General features: G+C 43.7%; 1 protein-coding gene across 1 annotated transcript in view; it reads right to left on the minus strand.

Moving 5' to 3' along the window:
• The window catches only part of LOC135519148 (radixin), a 61,311-nt gene extending 44,344 nt beyond the window's left edge, over nt 1-16,967 (minus strand). The window contains exons 1-2 of the mRNA XM_064944224.1: nt 16,764-16,967; nt 445-544 (exon numbers count right to left, since the gene is read on the minus strand). Coding sequence (XP_064800296.1) covers nt 445-456 — 12 coding nt within the window. The 5' untranslated portion in view covers nt 457-544; nt 16,764-16,967. The remainder of the gene's footprint in view (nt 1-444; nt 545-16,763) is intronic.
• Nucleotides 16,968-17,267: the final 300 nt, after the last annotated feature.

The raw sequence follows: 17,267 nt of genomic DNA on the forward strand, positions 1-17,267 counted from the left end.
TCCAAACAGGTCTGAAGTGGGTAATCAGGACTCTGTTTTTGTTTGTGTGTTGGGGGGGGGGGGGGGGGGTACTGTGTGGTTGTCAGTGGAGGCTGCTGAGGGGAGGACAGAGCAAATGGAATGGCATCAAATAGGTGTGTGATGTATTTGATACCATCCCACTAATTCCGCTCCAGCCATGAGCCTGTCCTTCCCAATTAAGGTGCCACCAACCTGCGGTGTATGTGAGTGTTTGCTACAGTCAGGTTACTGTGTCCTAACATGTGGCTGCTGTTCTTGGATGGTGTGAAAGATACTTTGGGACAAAGCCTGAGGTGTTGTGGTGGAAAATACATTGTGAAATTCACAACACAACCTGAACATTCACGCCTCCTGTAAATATTGTTTTCCCCAATGTGTTTATACATCTACATTTTCATCATTTTTTCCTGAGGTGAGTCTCACCGGTTTGGGCATCTTTGTCCTCTCTCCAGCCTTGCCCTTCTGCTGAGAAAATGCAAAGAAATCGTCCTCCGTCTCGTTGACTCGCCCTGGGCTCCACTGCCTGTAGGAGAGAGCGGATAAGAATAACTTAACACTATAAATAACAAAGAAAAGTACAGATCAGTTACCATTAACACAGAGAAAGAAAAAATTGATCTAACATCAATGTCAGTGATAATTGACAGTTCGGGATAACAAAACTCATGTAAAAAACCATCAAATCAAATTTATTGATATAGCCCTTCTTATATCAGCTGATATCTCAAAGTGCTGTACAGAAACCCAGCCTAAAACCCCAAACAGCAAGCAATGCAGGTGAAGAAGCACGGTGGCTAGGAAAAACTTCCTAGAAAGGCCAGAACCTAGGAAGAAACCATGCTAGGAGGGGTGGTCAGTCCTCTTCAGGCTGTGCCGGGTGGAGATTATAACAGAACATGGCCAAGATGTTCAAATGTTCATAAATGACCAGCATGGTCCAATAATAATAATCATAGTAGTTGTCGAGGGTGCAGCAAGTCAGCACCTCAGGAGTAAATGTCAGTTGGCTTTTCATAGCCAATCATTAAGAGTATCTCTACCGCTCCTACTGTCTCTAGAGAGTTGAAAACAACAGGTCTGGGACAGGTAGCACATCCGGTGAACAGGTCAGGGTTCCATAGCCGCAGGCAGAACAGTTGAAATTGGAGCAGCAGCACGGCCAGGTGGACTGGGGACAGCAAGGAGTCATCATGCCAGGAAGTCCTGAGGCATGGTCCTAAGGCTCAGGTCCTCCGAGAAAGAAAGAGAGAATTAGAGAGAGCATACTTAAATTCACACAGGACAAGACAGGAGAAGTACTCCAGATATAAACAGACTGACCCTAGCCCCCCGACACAAACTACTGCAGCATAAATACTGGAGGCTGAGACAGGAGGGGTCAGGAGACACTGTGGCCCCATCTGATGACACCCCCGGACAGGGCCAAACAGGAAGGATATATCCCCACCCACTTTGCCAGCCCCCACACCACTAGAGGGATATCTTCAACCACCAACTTACCATCCTGAGACAAGGCCGAGTATAGCCCACAAAGATCTCCACCACGTCACAACCCAATGGGGGGTGCCAACCCAGACAGGAAGACCACGTCAGTGACTCAACCCACTCAAGTGACGCACCCCTTCTAGGGACGGCATGGATGAGCACCAGTAAGTAAGCCAGTGACTCAGCCCTTGTAATAGGGTTAGAGGCAGAGAATCCCAGTGGAGAGAGGAGAACCGGCCAGACAGAGACAGCAAAGGCCAGACTACACTCAATCATAGGACCTACTGAAGAGATGAGTCTTCAATAAAGACCTAAAGGTTGAGACTGAGTCTGCGTCTCTCACATGGATAGGCAGACCATTCCATAAAAATGGAGCTCTATAGGAGAAAGCAATGCCTCCAGCTGTTTGCTTAGAAATTCGAAGGACAATTAGGAGGCCTGCGTCCTGTGACCGTAGCGTACATGTAGGTATGTATGGCAGGACCAAATTGGAGAGATAGGTAGAAACAAGCCCATGTAATGATTTGTAGGTTAGCAGTAAAACCTTGAAATCAGCCCTTGATAGAACAGGAAGCCAGTGTAGGGAGGCTAACACTGGAGTAATATGATCAAATTGTTGGGTTCTAGTCAGGATTCTAGCAGCCATAGTTATTACTAACTGAAGTTTATTTAGTGCTTTATCTGGGTATCCGGAAAGTAGAGCATTGCAGTAGTCTAACCTAGAAGTACCAAAAGCATGGATTAATTTTTCTGCATCATTTTTGGACAGAACGTTTGATTTTTGCAATGTTACGTAGATGGAAAAAAGCTGTCCTTAAAACAGTCTTAATATGTTCGTCAAAAGAGAGAGAGATCAGGGTCCTTCACAGTTTAATTTGACATGACTGTACAACCATCAAGATTGTCAGATTCAACAGAAGATCTTTGTTTCTTGGGACCTAGAACAAGCATCTCTGTTTTGTCCGAGTTTAAAATCTTGCTCCAAGATGGCATAGCAGTCAGACGTCTTTTGTCCTCGTCTTGTCGTGTCCTAATATATATATATATATATATATATATATACACACACACACACACACACACAACTTTCTTCGCATACCTTTTTATATATATTTTTTATTTTACATAAACTAATCTTCAAAACACTCTCCTGCAACCTGCCTCACCAATTTATATATAGTATTATTTACCTCAAATCTGTAATCCTCCATAGAAGCTACTCCAGAAGCTACTCCAGAAGCTACTCCAGAAGCTACTCCAGAAGCTACTCCAGAAGCTACTCCAGAAGCTACTCCAGAAGCTACTCCAGAAGCTACTCCAGAAGCTACTCCAGAAGCTACTCCAGAAGCTACTCCAGAAGCTACTCCAGAAGCTAGTTAGCTTCTTTACTGGCTAATCGTTAGTATTCAGCTAACCACGGTTTGTGGTCATCAGGGACCCCACTAATCCTACCGATGGAAACGCACGGGGTGGCTAAAAACAGACCTCCATCCTATGCTAGATTGCTACCGATGGCCCGGCTAGCTGTCTGAATCGCCGTGACCCCAAGCAACCTCACTACTCACTGGACCCTTTTGATCACTCGACTAAGCATGCCTCTCCTTAATGTCAATACGCCTTGTCCATTGTTGTTCTGGTTAGTGTTGATTGGCTTATTTCACTGTAGAGCCTCTAGTCCTGCTCACTATACCTTATCCAACCTATTAGTTCCACCACCCACACATGCGATGACATCTCCTGGTTTCAATGATGTCTCTAGAGACAATATCTCTCTCATCATCACTCAATACCGAGGTTTACCTCCACTGTATTCACATCCAACCATACCTTTGTCTGTACACTATACCTTGGAGCTATTTTATCGCCCCCAGAAACCTCCTTTTACTCTCTGTTCCAGACGTTCTAGATGACCAATTCTTATTGCTTTTAGCCGTACCCTTATCCTACTCCTCCTCTGTTCCTCTGGCGATGTAGAGGTGAATCCAGGCCCTGCAGTGCCTAGCTACACTCCTATTCCCCAGGCGCTCTCTTTTGAGGACTTCTGTAACCGTAATAGCCTTGGTTTCATGCATGTTAACATTAGAAGCCTCCTCCCTAAGTTCTAGCTGTGTCTGAATCCTGGCTTAGGAAGACCACCAAAAATTCTGAAATTTTCATCCCAAACTACAACATTTTCAGACAAGATAGAACTGCCAGATGCCTGATAGATGATAGATGCCTGGTAATTTTTCAAATGCCTTCCTAACCATCTTAAATAAGCATGCCCCATTCAAGAAATTTAGAACCAGGAACAGATATAGCCCTTGGTTCTCCCCAGACCTGACTGCCCTTAATTAACCAACACAAAAAAATCCTATGGCGTTCTGCATTAGCATCGAACAGCCCCCATGACATGCAGCTGTTCAGGGAAGCTAGAAACCATTATACACAGGCAGTCAGAAAAGCCAAGGCTAGCTTTTTCAAGCAGAAATTTGCTTCCTGCAACACTAACTCAAAGTCCTGGGACACTGTAAAGTCCATGGAGAATAAGAACACCACCTCCCAGCTGCCCACTGCACTGAAGATAGGAAACACTGTCAGCACTGATAAATCCACTATAATTGAGAATTTCAATAAGCATTTTTCTATGGCTGGCCATGCTTTCCACCTGGCTACCCCTACCCCGGTCAACAGCACTGCACCCCCCACAGCAACTCACCCAAGCCTTGCCCATTTCTCCTTCTCCCAAATCCAGTCAGCTGATGTTCTGAAAGAGCTGCAAAATCTGGACCCCTACAAATCAGCTGGGCTAGACAATCTGGACCCTTTCTTTCTAAAATTATCTGCCAAAATTGTTGCCACCCCTATTACTAACCTGTTCAACCTCTTTCGTGTCATCTGAGATTCCCAAAGATTGGAAAGCAGCTGCGGTCATCCCCCTCTTCAAAGGGGGAGACACTCTTGACCCAAACTGCTACAGAGCCATATCTATCCTACCCTGCCTTTCTAAGGTCTTCGAAAGCCAAGTCAACAAACAGATTACCGACCATTTCGAATCTCACCATACCTTCTCTGCTATGCAATCTGGTTTCAGAGCTGGTCATGGGTGCACCTCAGCCACACTTAAAGTCCGAAACAATATCTTAACCACCATCGATAAGAAACATTACTATGCAGCCGTATTCATTGATCTGGCCCAGGCTTTCGACTCTGTCAATCACCACATCCTCATCGGCAGACTCGACAGCCTTGGTTTCTCAAATGAATGCCTCGCCTGGTTTACCAACTACTTCTCTGATAGAGTTCAGTGTGTCAAATCGGAGGGTCTGCTGTCCGGACCTCTGGCAGTCTCTATGGGGGTGCCACAGGGTTCAATTCTTGGACCGACTCTTCTCTGTATACATCAATGATGTCGCTCTTGCTGCTGGTGAGTCTCTGATCCACCTCTACGCAGATGACACCATTCTGTATACTTCTTACCCTTCTTTGGACACTGTGTTAACAACCCTCTGGGCAAGCATCAATGCCATACAACTCTCCTTCAGTGGCCTCCAATTACTCTTAAAAACAAGTAAAACTAAATGCATGCTCTTCAACCGATCGCTGCCTGCACCTGCCCAACATCACTACTCTGGACGGCTCTGACTTAGAATACGTGGACAACTACAAATACCTAGGTGTCTGGTTAGACTGTAAACTCTCCTTCCAGACCCACATCAAACATCTCCAATCCAAAGTTAAATCTAGAATTGGCATCCTATTTCGCAACAGAGCATCCTTCACTCATGCTGCCAAACATACCCTTGTAAAACTGACTATCCTACCAATTCTCGACTTCAGCGATGTCATTTACAAAATAGCCTCCAATACCCTACTCAACAAATTGGATGCAGTCTATCACAGTGCAAACCGTTGTCACCAAAGCCCCATATACTACCCACCATTGCGACCTGTACGCTCTCGTTGGCTGGCCCTCGCATCATACTCGTCGCCAAACCCACTGGCTCCATGTCATCTACAAGACCCTGCTAGGTAAAGTCCCCCCTTATCTCAGCTCGCTGGTCACCATAGCATCACCCACCTGTAGCATTCGCTCCAGCAGGTATATCTCTCTGGTCACCCCCAAAACCAATTCTTTCTTTGGCAAGCCTCTCCTTCCAGTTCTCTGCTGCCAATGACTGGAACGAACTACAAAAATCTCTGAAACTGGAAACACATCTCCCCCACCAGCTTTAAGCACCAACTGTCAGAGCAGTTTACAGATTACTGCACCTGTACATAGCCCACCTATAATTTAGCCCAAACAACTACCTCTTTCCCTACAGTATCTTTTATTTATTTAGCTCCTTTGCACCCCATTTTTATTTCTACTTTGCACATTCTTCCACTGCAAGTCTACCATTCCAGTGTTTTACTTGCTATATTGTATTTACTTTGCCACCATGGTCTTTTTTGCCTTTTCCTCCCTTATCTCACCTCATTTGCTCACATCGTATATAGACTTGTTTATACTGTATTATTGACTGTATGTTTGTTTTACTCCATGTGTCACTCTGTCGTTGAATGTGTCGGACTGCTTTGCTTTATCTTGGCATGGTCGCAATTGTAAATGAGAACTTGTTCTCAACTTGCCTACCTGGTTACATAAAGGTGAAATAAATCAAATAAAAAAATACAAAATTAAAGTAGAAAGTTTGCAGCCATCCACTTCCTTATGTCTGAAACAAAGGCTTCTAGCGAGGGCAATTTTGGGGCTTCACCATGTTTCATTGAAATGTACAGCTGTTTGTCATCTGCATAGCAGTGAAAGTTAACATTATGTTTTCGAATGACATCCAAGAGGTAAAATATATAGTGAAAGCAATAGTGGTCCTAAAACGAAACCTTGAGGAACACCGAAATTTACAGTTGATTTGTCAAAGGACAAACCATTCACAGAGACAAACTGATATCTTTCCTACAGATAAGATCTAAATTAGGCCAGAACTTGTCCGTGTAGACCAATTTGGGTTTCCAATCTCTCCAACAGAACGTGGTGATCGATGGTATCAAAAGCAGCACTAAGGTCTAGGAGCACGAGGACAGATGCAGAGCCTCGGTCTGACGCCAATAAAAGGTAAATTACCACCTTCACAAGTAGAGTCTCATTGCTATAATGGGGTCTAAAACCAGACTGAAGCATTTCGTATACATTGTAGATAATGTTGAGAGGAATGGAAGATTTGATATAGGCCGATATTTTTTAAATATTTTCTGGGTCAAGGTTTGGCTTTTTCAAGAGGCTTTAATTACTGCCACTTTTAGTGAGTTTGGTACACATCCGATGGATAGAGCGCTGTTTATTATGTTCAACATAGGAGGGCCAAGCACAGGAAGCAGCTCTTGCAGTTGTTTAGTTGGAATAGGGTCCAGTATGCAGCTTGAAGGTTTAGAGGCCATGATTATTTTCATCATCGTGTTAAGAGATATAGTACTAAAACACTTGAGTGTCTCTCTTGATCCTAGGTCCTGGCAGAGTTGTACAGACTCAGGACAACTGAGCTTTGGATGAATACGCAGATTTAAAGAGTCCGTAATTTGCTTTCAAATGATCATGATCTTTTCCTCAAAGAAGGTCATGAATTTATTACAACTGAAGTGAAAGCCATCCTCTCTTGGGGAATGCTGCTTTTTAGTTAGCTTTGCGACAGTATCAAAAATACATTTTGGATTGTTCTTATTTTCCTCAATTAAATTGGAATAATAGGATGATCGAACAGCAGTGAGGGCTCTTCGATACTGCATGGTACTGTCTTTCTAAACTAGTCGGAAGACTTCCAGTTTGGTGTGGCGCCATTTCCGTTCCAATTTTCTGGAAGCATGCTTCAGAGCTCGGGTATTTTCTGTATACCAGGGAGCTAGTTTCTTATGACAAATGTTTTTAGGGGTGCAACTGCATCTAGGTTATTGCGCAAGGTTAAATTGAGTTCCTCAGTTAGGTGGTTAATTTTGTCCTCTGACGTCCTTGGGTAGGCAGAGGGAGTCTGGAAGGGCATCAAGGAATCTTTGTGTTGTCTGAGAAGTTATAGCACGACTTTTGATGCTCCTTAGTTGGGGTCTGAGCAGATTATCTGTTGCAATTGCAAACGTAATAAAATGGGGGTCCGATAGTCCAGGATTATGAGGAAAAACATTAAGAGCCACAACATTTATTCCATGGGACAAAACCAGGTCCAGAGAATGACTGGGACAGTGAGTAGGTCCAGAGACATGTTGGACAAAAACCCACTGAGTCGATGATGGTTCCGAAAGCCTTTTGGAGTGGGTCTGTGGACTTTTCCATGTGAATATTAAATTCACCAAAACTTTGAATATTATCTGCTATGACTACAAGGTCCGATAGGAATTCAGGAAACTCAGTGAGGAATGCTGTATATGGCCCAGGAGGCCTGTAAACAGTAGCTATAAAAAAAGTGATTGAGTAGGCTGCATAGATTATGACTAGAAGCTCAAAAGACGAAAACTTTTTTTTTTTGTAAATTGAAATTTGCTATCGTAAATGTTAGCAACACCTCCGCCTTTGCGGGATATGGTCACTAGTGTAACCAGGAGGTGAGGCCTCATTTAACACAGTAAATTCATCAGGCTTAAGCCATGTTTCAGTCAGGCCAATCACATCAAGATTATGATCAGTGATTAGTTCATTGACTATAACAACTGCCTTTGAAGTTTGGGATCTAACATTAAGTAGCCCTATTTTGAGGTGAGGTATCACGATCTCTTTCAATAATGACAGGAATGGAGGAGGTCTTTATTCCAGTGAGATTGCTAGAGCAAAACACTGCCATGTTTAGTTTTGCCCAACCTAAATTGAGGCACAGACATGGTCTCAATGGGGATAGCTGAGCTGACGACACTGACTGTGCTAGTGGCAGACTCCACTAAGCTGGCAGGCTGGCTAACAGCCTGCTGCCTGCACCCTATTTCATTGTGGAGCTAGAGGAGTTAGAGCCCTGTTTGTTGGTAGATAAGATGAGAGCACCCCTCCAGCTCGGATGGAGTCCGTCACTCCTCAGCAGGCCAGGCTTGGTCCTGTTTGTGGGTGAGTCCCAGAAAGAGGGCCAATTATCTACAAATTCTATATTTTGGGAGGGGCAGAAATCAGTTTTTCAACCAGCGATTGAGTTGTGAGATTCTGCTGTAGAGCTCATCACTCCCCCTAACTGGGAGGGGGCCAGAGACAATTACTCGATGCCAACATCTTTCTAGCTGATTTACACGCTGAAGCTGTTGCGCTTGGTGATCTCTGACTGTTTCATCCTAACATCGTTGGTGCCGACGTGGATAACAATATCCCTATACTCTCTACACTCGCCAGTTTTAGCCTTAGCCAGCACCATCTTCAGATTAGCCTTAACGTCGGTAGCCCTGCCCCCTGGTAAACAGTATGATCGCTAGATGATTCATTTTAAGTCTAATACTGCGGGTAATGGAGCCGCATATGACTAGGGTTTTCAATTTGTCAGAGCTAATGGTGGGAAGCTTCGGCGTCTCAGTCCCTGTAACGGGAGAAGTAGAGACCAGAGAAGGCTCGGCCTAAGACTCCGACTCGCTGCTTAATGGGGAAAACCGGTTGAAAGTTTGTCGGATGAATGAGCGACACCGGTTGAGCATTCCTACAGCATTTCCATGAGAACGTTGTCCGGCTGCGGGGACCGTGCAAGGGGATTTGTTCTAACGTTACTATCTGTACTTACTGGTGGCACAGACGCCGTTTCATCCTTTCCTACACTGAAATTACCCTGCCTAACGATTGCGTCTGAAGCTGGGCTTGCAGCACAGCTATCCTCGCCGTACGGTGATCGTTGTCCTGTATATTATGAGTACAGCGACTGCAATTAGAAGGCATCGTGTTAATGTTACTACTTAGCTTCGGCTGTTGGAGGTCCTGACGAACCACGTCCTGATAAATCGTCCGGAGTGAAAAAGTTGAATGAAAAAAAAGTTGAGTGAGGGAAAAACTAAAAATATAAACGGTAATTAAAAAGTAAAAACCGTAAAGTTGTCAGGTAGCAAAGTGAGGTTGGCAACAAAATGCACAGCAACACGTAAACAACTCTGAAAGTTGTGACATCACATTTCAATTTATTTTGTATTGAGGCAGTTGTAGTGGTTACTACACTTCCCAACTGGAAACATATGCTGGCTCCTGAACAACAACTCCAAACAGTGAAAAGAGAAAATGGGGGGGAACGTACATGGCGGGAGGGAGGGGGAGGGCTCGAGCGCAGGCGGTAGGTAGGCCTTGAAGTAGTCCCTGTGGTGACAGAGCCCTGAGATGGCAAAGGCCAGAAATAGGCTCTGCTAATAAAGTAATGAAAGTCAGCCCAGAGAGATGTGATAGCAGCCAGCCAAGCAGGCAGGGCTGCAGAACTAAGCAGGAAATGAGGAGCAGGCTTACTGAGGAACGGTAATCTGACTCTACCTTTACCTTTCTCTCTCCCTAGCAAAGACTGGGGGAACAGATATACTGCAGTGTGATAGGAGAGGTAGAGAACCCAAGCTGAGCCTGCCCCACTTACCTGGTACAGAGGAGATAAAAGAGTGGACAGAATCACTAGAGAATGATGGAGGAAGAAGGGGCAGAAGCTCCACATTGCTTCCTAACTTAAACTTTCTCCCTAATTGAGCACGAAGGAAGAAAAATAAAGGTTATTCTAACTTCAGAGTAATAATTACCCTTTTGAAGGACACATGAACTATTTTAGATAAGGTATTGAGTCCAAATAGACATTTCATGCTATTCCTCTACTTTTTAATCTCCCTTTTATCTCCCTCATAAATTATAGGGTGTAGTCAAGTCCCTGGACTCCCTGCGTTTAGTAGGGCACAAAGTTGTGGTACGCTGAGATAGAAATATATCAGGCCAGACATGCCTCTCTAACATGTAGAGGAAGCAATCATATCTATTACCATCCTCAACGTGACACAGGTGCTTAGATTTCATCCCTAGAGCAGGACTGGTTTCTATATATTCTAGCTATATTAGTCTCTATAAAGGACCTCCGGTGGGTCTTTGGGAGAAAGATGACCTATGATTTCCCCACCCACCTCAGGGCAGCCTTAACCTGCGACTTTGTGAGGTCATTAATTAGCATCCGGTGCCAAATACTTTCACTTTTAGGCAGAGAAAAGCTATAATCCTGTCTGCAGTGTGTGTGTGTGTGTGTTACCTGACCCCTCCATTCACCAAATCCTGAGTGTCACTCTCAAACGGATACAGCTTCCAGGTCACCATTCATGCAGAAAGTAACAGGCTCTGCTCTCCACACACATATTACTCTTTCATCTCTCTCCCTTTGTATTTTTCTTTCGCTCTCTCTGACGCAGTAGCTTTTAACAGGACATGGCTTATAGCACTCATAAAACTAGTTACAGGCATCTAAGTGACAAGCCTTTTCCACACCCTGTCAGTGTACTCCTCACGAATCCTGTTTCCCTCCTCTCCATTCCCTTCATTTCATACTTTCACTGCAGTGGTACAAGCGAGTGGAGAAGGCCTGCTGAACACATGGGCCAATGGGTTTGCGAGGTGTGCGTGTGTGTGTGTTTACAGATGATGGCCACATCTCTAGTTGTGGTGTGAGTGATCCTACAGAGGGTATACAAACAAAGGAGATGTAGAACCCACTACAACAAGACACTGTACTAGGCTCTCCTTATGGGGGCATTACAATTTCCAGAGAGTTGGGTGAAAGGCTCACAAGAGTGACACTGTGTACGATCTCTGTCATGACCTCGCCTGATGGTTCCAAAGAAAAGTTCACCCCCCCAAAAGATATTACACATCAAACCTTGTTACTTTTGCCAAGCCCATCAAGAAAGACCCTGATTGGCTAACCACTCCTCCATTCACAGCTATTTTTGTCTGTTGGCAAGGATACTCACATACACACAGTGCTTTTAACAGTGTTTTCAACTTATATATTTAACACACTTTGACATACATTATTACATTGTGCATGTTCATTTACACAGTATTCAACATGTCCTCTTGGTTCACATCTTGCTGCTACGCCACCATGTCCATGTCAGTTATCATTTAGTTCATTTGAATATTTTCTCGTCATTGATGTGAGGACTTAGTTATCTAATGTTGATGGGGCATATTAACCTGTTTTAAGGATACTCCTGAATCAAATCAAAGTTTATTTGTCACTTGCGCCGAATACAAAAGGTGTAGACCTTACAGTGAAAATGCTTACTTACAGGCTCTAACCAATAGTGCAAAAAGGGTATTAGATAAAGAATAAGTAAAGAAATAAAACAGTAAAAAGTAGCGAGGCTACATACAGACACTGGTTAGTCAGGCTGATTGAGGTAGTATGTACATGTAGATATGGTTAAAGTAACTAGATATGGTTAAAGTGAACACTATGATCAATAATAGTTTCTTAAGTGTACCTTTAACAGAGCTGACATTCAAGTGCCTTCACTCTATTGCTTACCCCTATCAAGTTGTTTCAGATCTACACAATTGCCTAGGGAGGAGGGTTTACGGTTTCTTCTGGACAAGGCATAACTGTACTGGCCCAATTAGCACATGCCCTAGAGATATCCCTTACTGGGACAGTGGTTAAGGTGTTTGTCATTGGTGCTAGTGGCCTGGGTTTGCGACCCACTTGGGGAATCCCCCTACGCTCACATTCTTAGCAATATACACTGCTCAAAAAAATAAAGGGAACAAACAACACAATGTAACTTCAATTCAATCACACTGTGAAATCAAACTGTCCACTTAGGAAGCAACACTGATTGACAATACATTTCACATGCTGTTGTGCAAATGGAATAGACAACAAGTGGAAATGATGGGCAATTAGCAAGACACCCCCAATAAAGGAGTGGTTCTGCAGGTGGCGACCACAGACCACTTCTCAGTTCCTATGCTTCCTGGCTGATGTTTTGGTCACTTTTGAATGCTGGCGGTGCTTTCACTCTAGTGGTAGCATGAGACGGAGTCTACAACCCACACAAGTGGCTCAGGTAGTGCAGCTCATCCAGGATGACACATCAATGCGAGCTGTGGAAAGAAGGTTTGCTGTGTCTGTCAGCGTAGTGTCCAGAGCATGGAGGCGCTACCAGGAGACAGGCCAGTACATCAGGAGATGTGGAGGAGGCCGTTGGAGGGCAACAACCCAGCAGCAGGATCGCTACCTCCCCCTTTGTGCAAGGAGGAGCACTGCCAGAGCCCTGCAAAATGACCTCCAGCAGGCCACAAATGTGCATGTGTCTGCTCAACTGGTCAGAAACAGACTCCATGGGGGTGGTATGAGGGCCCGACATCCACAGGTGGGGGTTGTGCTTACAGCCCAACACCGTGCAGGACGTTTGGCATTTGTCAGAGAACACCAAGATTGGCAAATTCGCCACTGGCGCCCTGTGCTCTTCACAGATGAAAGCAGGTTCACACTGAGCACATGTGACAGAGTCTGGAGACGCCGTGGAGAACGTTCTGCTGCCTGCAACATCCTCCAGCATGACCGGTTTGGAGGTGGGTCAGTCATGGTGTGGGGTGGCATTTCTCTGGGAGGCCGCACAGCCCTCCATGTGCTCGCCAGAGGTAGCCTGACTGCCGTTAGGTACCGAGATGAGCTCTTCAGACCCCTTGTGAGACCATATGCTGGTGCGGTTGGCCCTGGGTTCCTCCTAATGCAAGACAATGCTAGACCTCATGTGGCTGGAGTGTCAGCAGTTCCTGCAGTTCTCTGGAGTGATGAATCATGCCTCACCATCTGGCGGTCCAACAGACTAAACTGGGTTTCGCAGATGCCAGGAGAACGCAACCTGCCCAAATGCATTGTACCCCATATTGTAGTTTGTAGGATCTAAAGTATTTGGTGCCCTGAGAACAGTGTTGCCACGTTCGCTGTTTTCCTGCTAAATTAGGCTCATTTAAAAACGATTTTGCAGGTGAAAATGTAATTGTTGCAGGTTTTTGGGCTACTTCTAAGTTGCACCGTGGCCGTCATGGCATTCCTCTTAAATATAGATTTCACTGTGACCTGCTGCTGAGGCATTGTGGCAGGCTATTGATGAGTGAGTGGTGGGTCGGGCCGGAGGTGTGTGTGTGTGTGTGAGCAGCACGCATGCTGTGACAACTTATTACCAGTGGCGGATTTAGACATAGGCGACATGGGCAGCCGCCCAGGGCGGCATCTTCCCACGAGCGGCATGGGGCGCCCGCACAAAAAAAAAACAAATATATATATATATATATATCCCGAAAGGTGACTTTTGCGTGGTCGGTTTTCTATCGCTCCTTTGCACGTCACGTCAATGATATCATGTCACTGTTTGGGAATGCGTGTCAATTAACCTTGTCGGAGTGGGCTCGCTGGGAAGGTCTGCCACTCAGAAGTACGAGATGGGGAGGGGGCAGGGGTAGGTTGACCTCAGATTCTCCCCCTACCTCGGGCTTCCAGTTGGGAGACCTATCAAATAGCACACCTCTAACTTTGTACAGTACAAAAGCAATAAGTTGTGCAATATAGTTTGTGTGTTTCTTGTTTGAAGTGCAGTAGTGTAATAATCAGGTTCTCTTCTTTATAAAGTGTGTTATTCTATTTGTGTGATAAGATTTGTGCAATTTAGTTTTATTTGTGTGGTTTTTGTTAGCAATAGAGTAATAGTGTAATCATTTATATACTACAATTTGTTTATATTTGTCTTTGCTACTTCTTTTTGATATGAGTCTTATTTTTGTATATATATTTATATAGTTTTAAATGTTATGATTGTGTTGTTCCAAATGTCTGAATAAAAATTAGTTAGTTCAGAATTTGAAGGGGGGGGGGGGGGTCACCCAGGGAGCCATACAAGCTCGAACAGCCACTGCCAGGTGTATGTAGGCTATTTAGATTGGTGTCTCCATAATGACAATTTCCAACTCTTTAAACATAAAACATTAATATGCTAAAACTGATGCACATCAAGAAACAATGGAGACAAAACACTGGAAAAATACTTTGGGCACACTAGATGAATTCGGCCGTAGTTGGTTTAAAGTGCAGTCTAATGTTTAATGCTGAAAGAAAACGGTATCAAGCGAAGTGCTTATGCATGCTTAGCTCTTGGATATTGGGGAAATTTGAAATGGAGGTTATGGAACTTCCTCATGTGGCTCTTTTTATGGAGAAAGTCCTCAATGAAACTGACAGTAGGCAAAATCTGAGGAATGATACATTTGCCACTGTTGGTCATCAAGTAGCCAATTAATGTATATGCCATTGTCGGCTACCATTTGATGCAATAAATATGAAATGACGATATCACTGGAGTCATTGCAAATCAATTTGTGCAATGAAACTTCAGTTTATGGTTGTTGTAGCCTTGTGTTATTATGCAATTATTAATGGACATGTTTGGTTAATTAAATTGGAAATTATCAAAGCTCTATCGCAATTGTTAGAATGCATTAGATTGACGGTAATAGCAGTCAGATTGTGCTACAGGTAAAACAAATTATAAAATTTAAACACTGGCTGTTGACAAGCATATTCAGTTCACATACATATTATTAATATTTATTTCAGTCATTGAAATGACCCCATCCTCAGTAGCCTATTGGGAAACAAACACTTCTTACCTCTTAATCGTCTCGTTATTCATGTTGAATAAATTAGTCAGTTAATTTGAACTAAGCAAGCTGTTAAATTGTTCAGTTTTCATCATGCCTATGTAGCCGATGTGAAATGGCTAGCTAGTTAGCGGTGGTGACGTCACTTGCTCTGAGACCTTGAAGTAGTGGTTCCCCTTGCTCTGCAAGCGCCGCGGCTTTTGTGGAGCGATGCGTAACGGTGCTTCGAGGGTGACTGTTGACGTGTGCAGAGCGTAAAGTCTATACTGTTACACCTACATCTTGTCTAGGCTAACTGAAATGAGATGTAGGCCTTGTTTAACCAAGTTTTCCTTGCTCAGAGATTGAGATCCTCTGTCCAACTCTCCCGTCAGATGTATCTACAGTTATGCACATGCGCAAAGGGGATTTATTTACAATTATAAACCTGGTTCGAGCCCTGAATGCTGACTGGTTGAAAGATGTGGTATAGCAGACCATATACCATGGGTATGATTAAACATAACGTTTTACTGTTCTAATTATGTTGGTCACCATTTTAGAATAGCAATAAGGTACCCCAGGGGTTTGTGATATATGGCCATTAAACCACAACTAACAGCTGTATCCAGGCACTCCACGTTGCATCATGCGTAAGAACAGCCCTTAGCTGTGCTATATTAGCCATATACCATACCCCCTTGTGCAAATGATCTGGTGAGGTTAATAAGGGCGAATTCTCTTCTCTTGCCACATATTCAAATTCCTTTGTTAAGTCATGTCATCCCTTGCAATAATTATAATTTTAAAACCCAAATTTAGCTTTAAACCCAAGTTACTATTATATTCCTTCTTATTTGTCTCGATAACTCTATGGAAAAAGGGTTTATTGTTTAAATATGGCAACGCCTCTCTTTGATGTGAAAAAAAAATCATAAATAGTCTAGTTCAGACCTTTTGGGACGGTTTTGAATGGTCATTGGGCTAGACATTTTAGCTTAACCTGGCAACCCTGCCTGAGACGACAAGTGAAATTTGAATTAAGTTACTAACACGAAAATAAATCTAAAGCCCAAGAAAAACTCTCCACTGGCAAGCTATTTTGAGGACCCTGGTCGCAAGAGTGCAAAAAGAAACAGCTGTTACAAATGCTGCATATAATCACTTGCAACAAAGTTGCACAAGGTTGTTTCCACTATGCCACAATGGGGAGCATGTCCATGAATCTCATAAATTCTAAAATTATATATATTTCTAAATAAACACAACTCCTTATCTATGCCAGTACAATGAATTAAATGTAACGTTTTAAAGTGTATGACGTTTCCAATTAGCGTAATGTTGATTCACAGTAGCCTAAGGGTGCAACACTAGTCACTAGCGCTTATCTAATTAGATAACTTTTGAAATGTTTAGCGTTTAAAATGTTGTTCTATTGTCGATGGACCACAGTAATGCCCTTGAATAAAACGTGGAACATGATACCAAATATTTACACAATTACAAAAAAAAAAATGGGATTAATACCAATATGCATATAGAGCGCACGTAGACTATACTTAGGTAGGCAACAAGCCTGCGTAACGACGACAAACAGCCACCGTCGAGCACAGGGCAAATCCTCTTCATTCTGAGCTGTTTAGAAGCCACCAGCGAAGAAATACACCCAGTAGAAACTCACCTCAGTAGATGGACTGCGTTCAGAAAATGGTAAACTGCCTCCCCTGGGCCCACAGGGTAGTCTACTTTATATATCCAACGCGACCAAAATAGATCGATTTGTTTTATCGTTAGACACTCCGCAGTTTCTCAGCCTTGGTATGGAGTGTGATGTATGAAGCGACTGAGCCAGTTTCACCGCCGGGCAAGAGAGAAGGTGTAGACAGTCAATATGGCCGTCGAACTTTACCGTGCGACGCGAGGCGTGCTTGAGCCGGGGGCATAACGTGTGCCGCGAAATTCAGACACGCTCCCTTCAAAGTTGAGTTGAGAGAGGAATACACGTACCCGATTAGCCACCAATCACCCCATTAACACACACACACACACAAACACAAACGTAAATATAACAAAAGAGTCAACTTCAAAATATCCTACAATAACCTGAAGGTAACCCATAGAAAGATGGACTAGACAATATAAAAAAAGTAATTATTTTATACAGGTTAAGTGTTGAGATCAGTAT

Source organism: Oncorhynchus masou, chromosome 29, assembly GCF_036934945.1.
Source record: "Oncorhynchus masou masou isolate Uvic2021 chromosome 29, UVic_Omas_1.1, whole genome shotgun sequence".
Classification (NCBI taxonomy): Eukaryota; Metazoa; Chordata; class Actinopteri; order Salmoniformes; family Salmonidae; genus Oncorhynchus; species Oncorhynchus masou.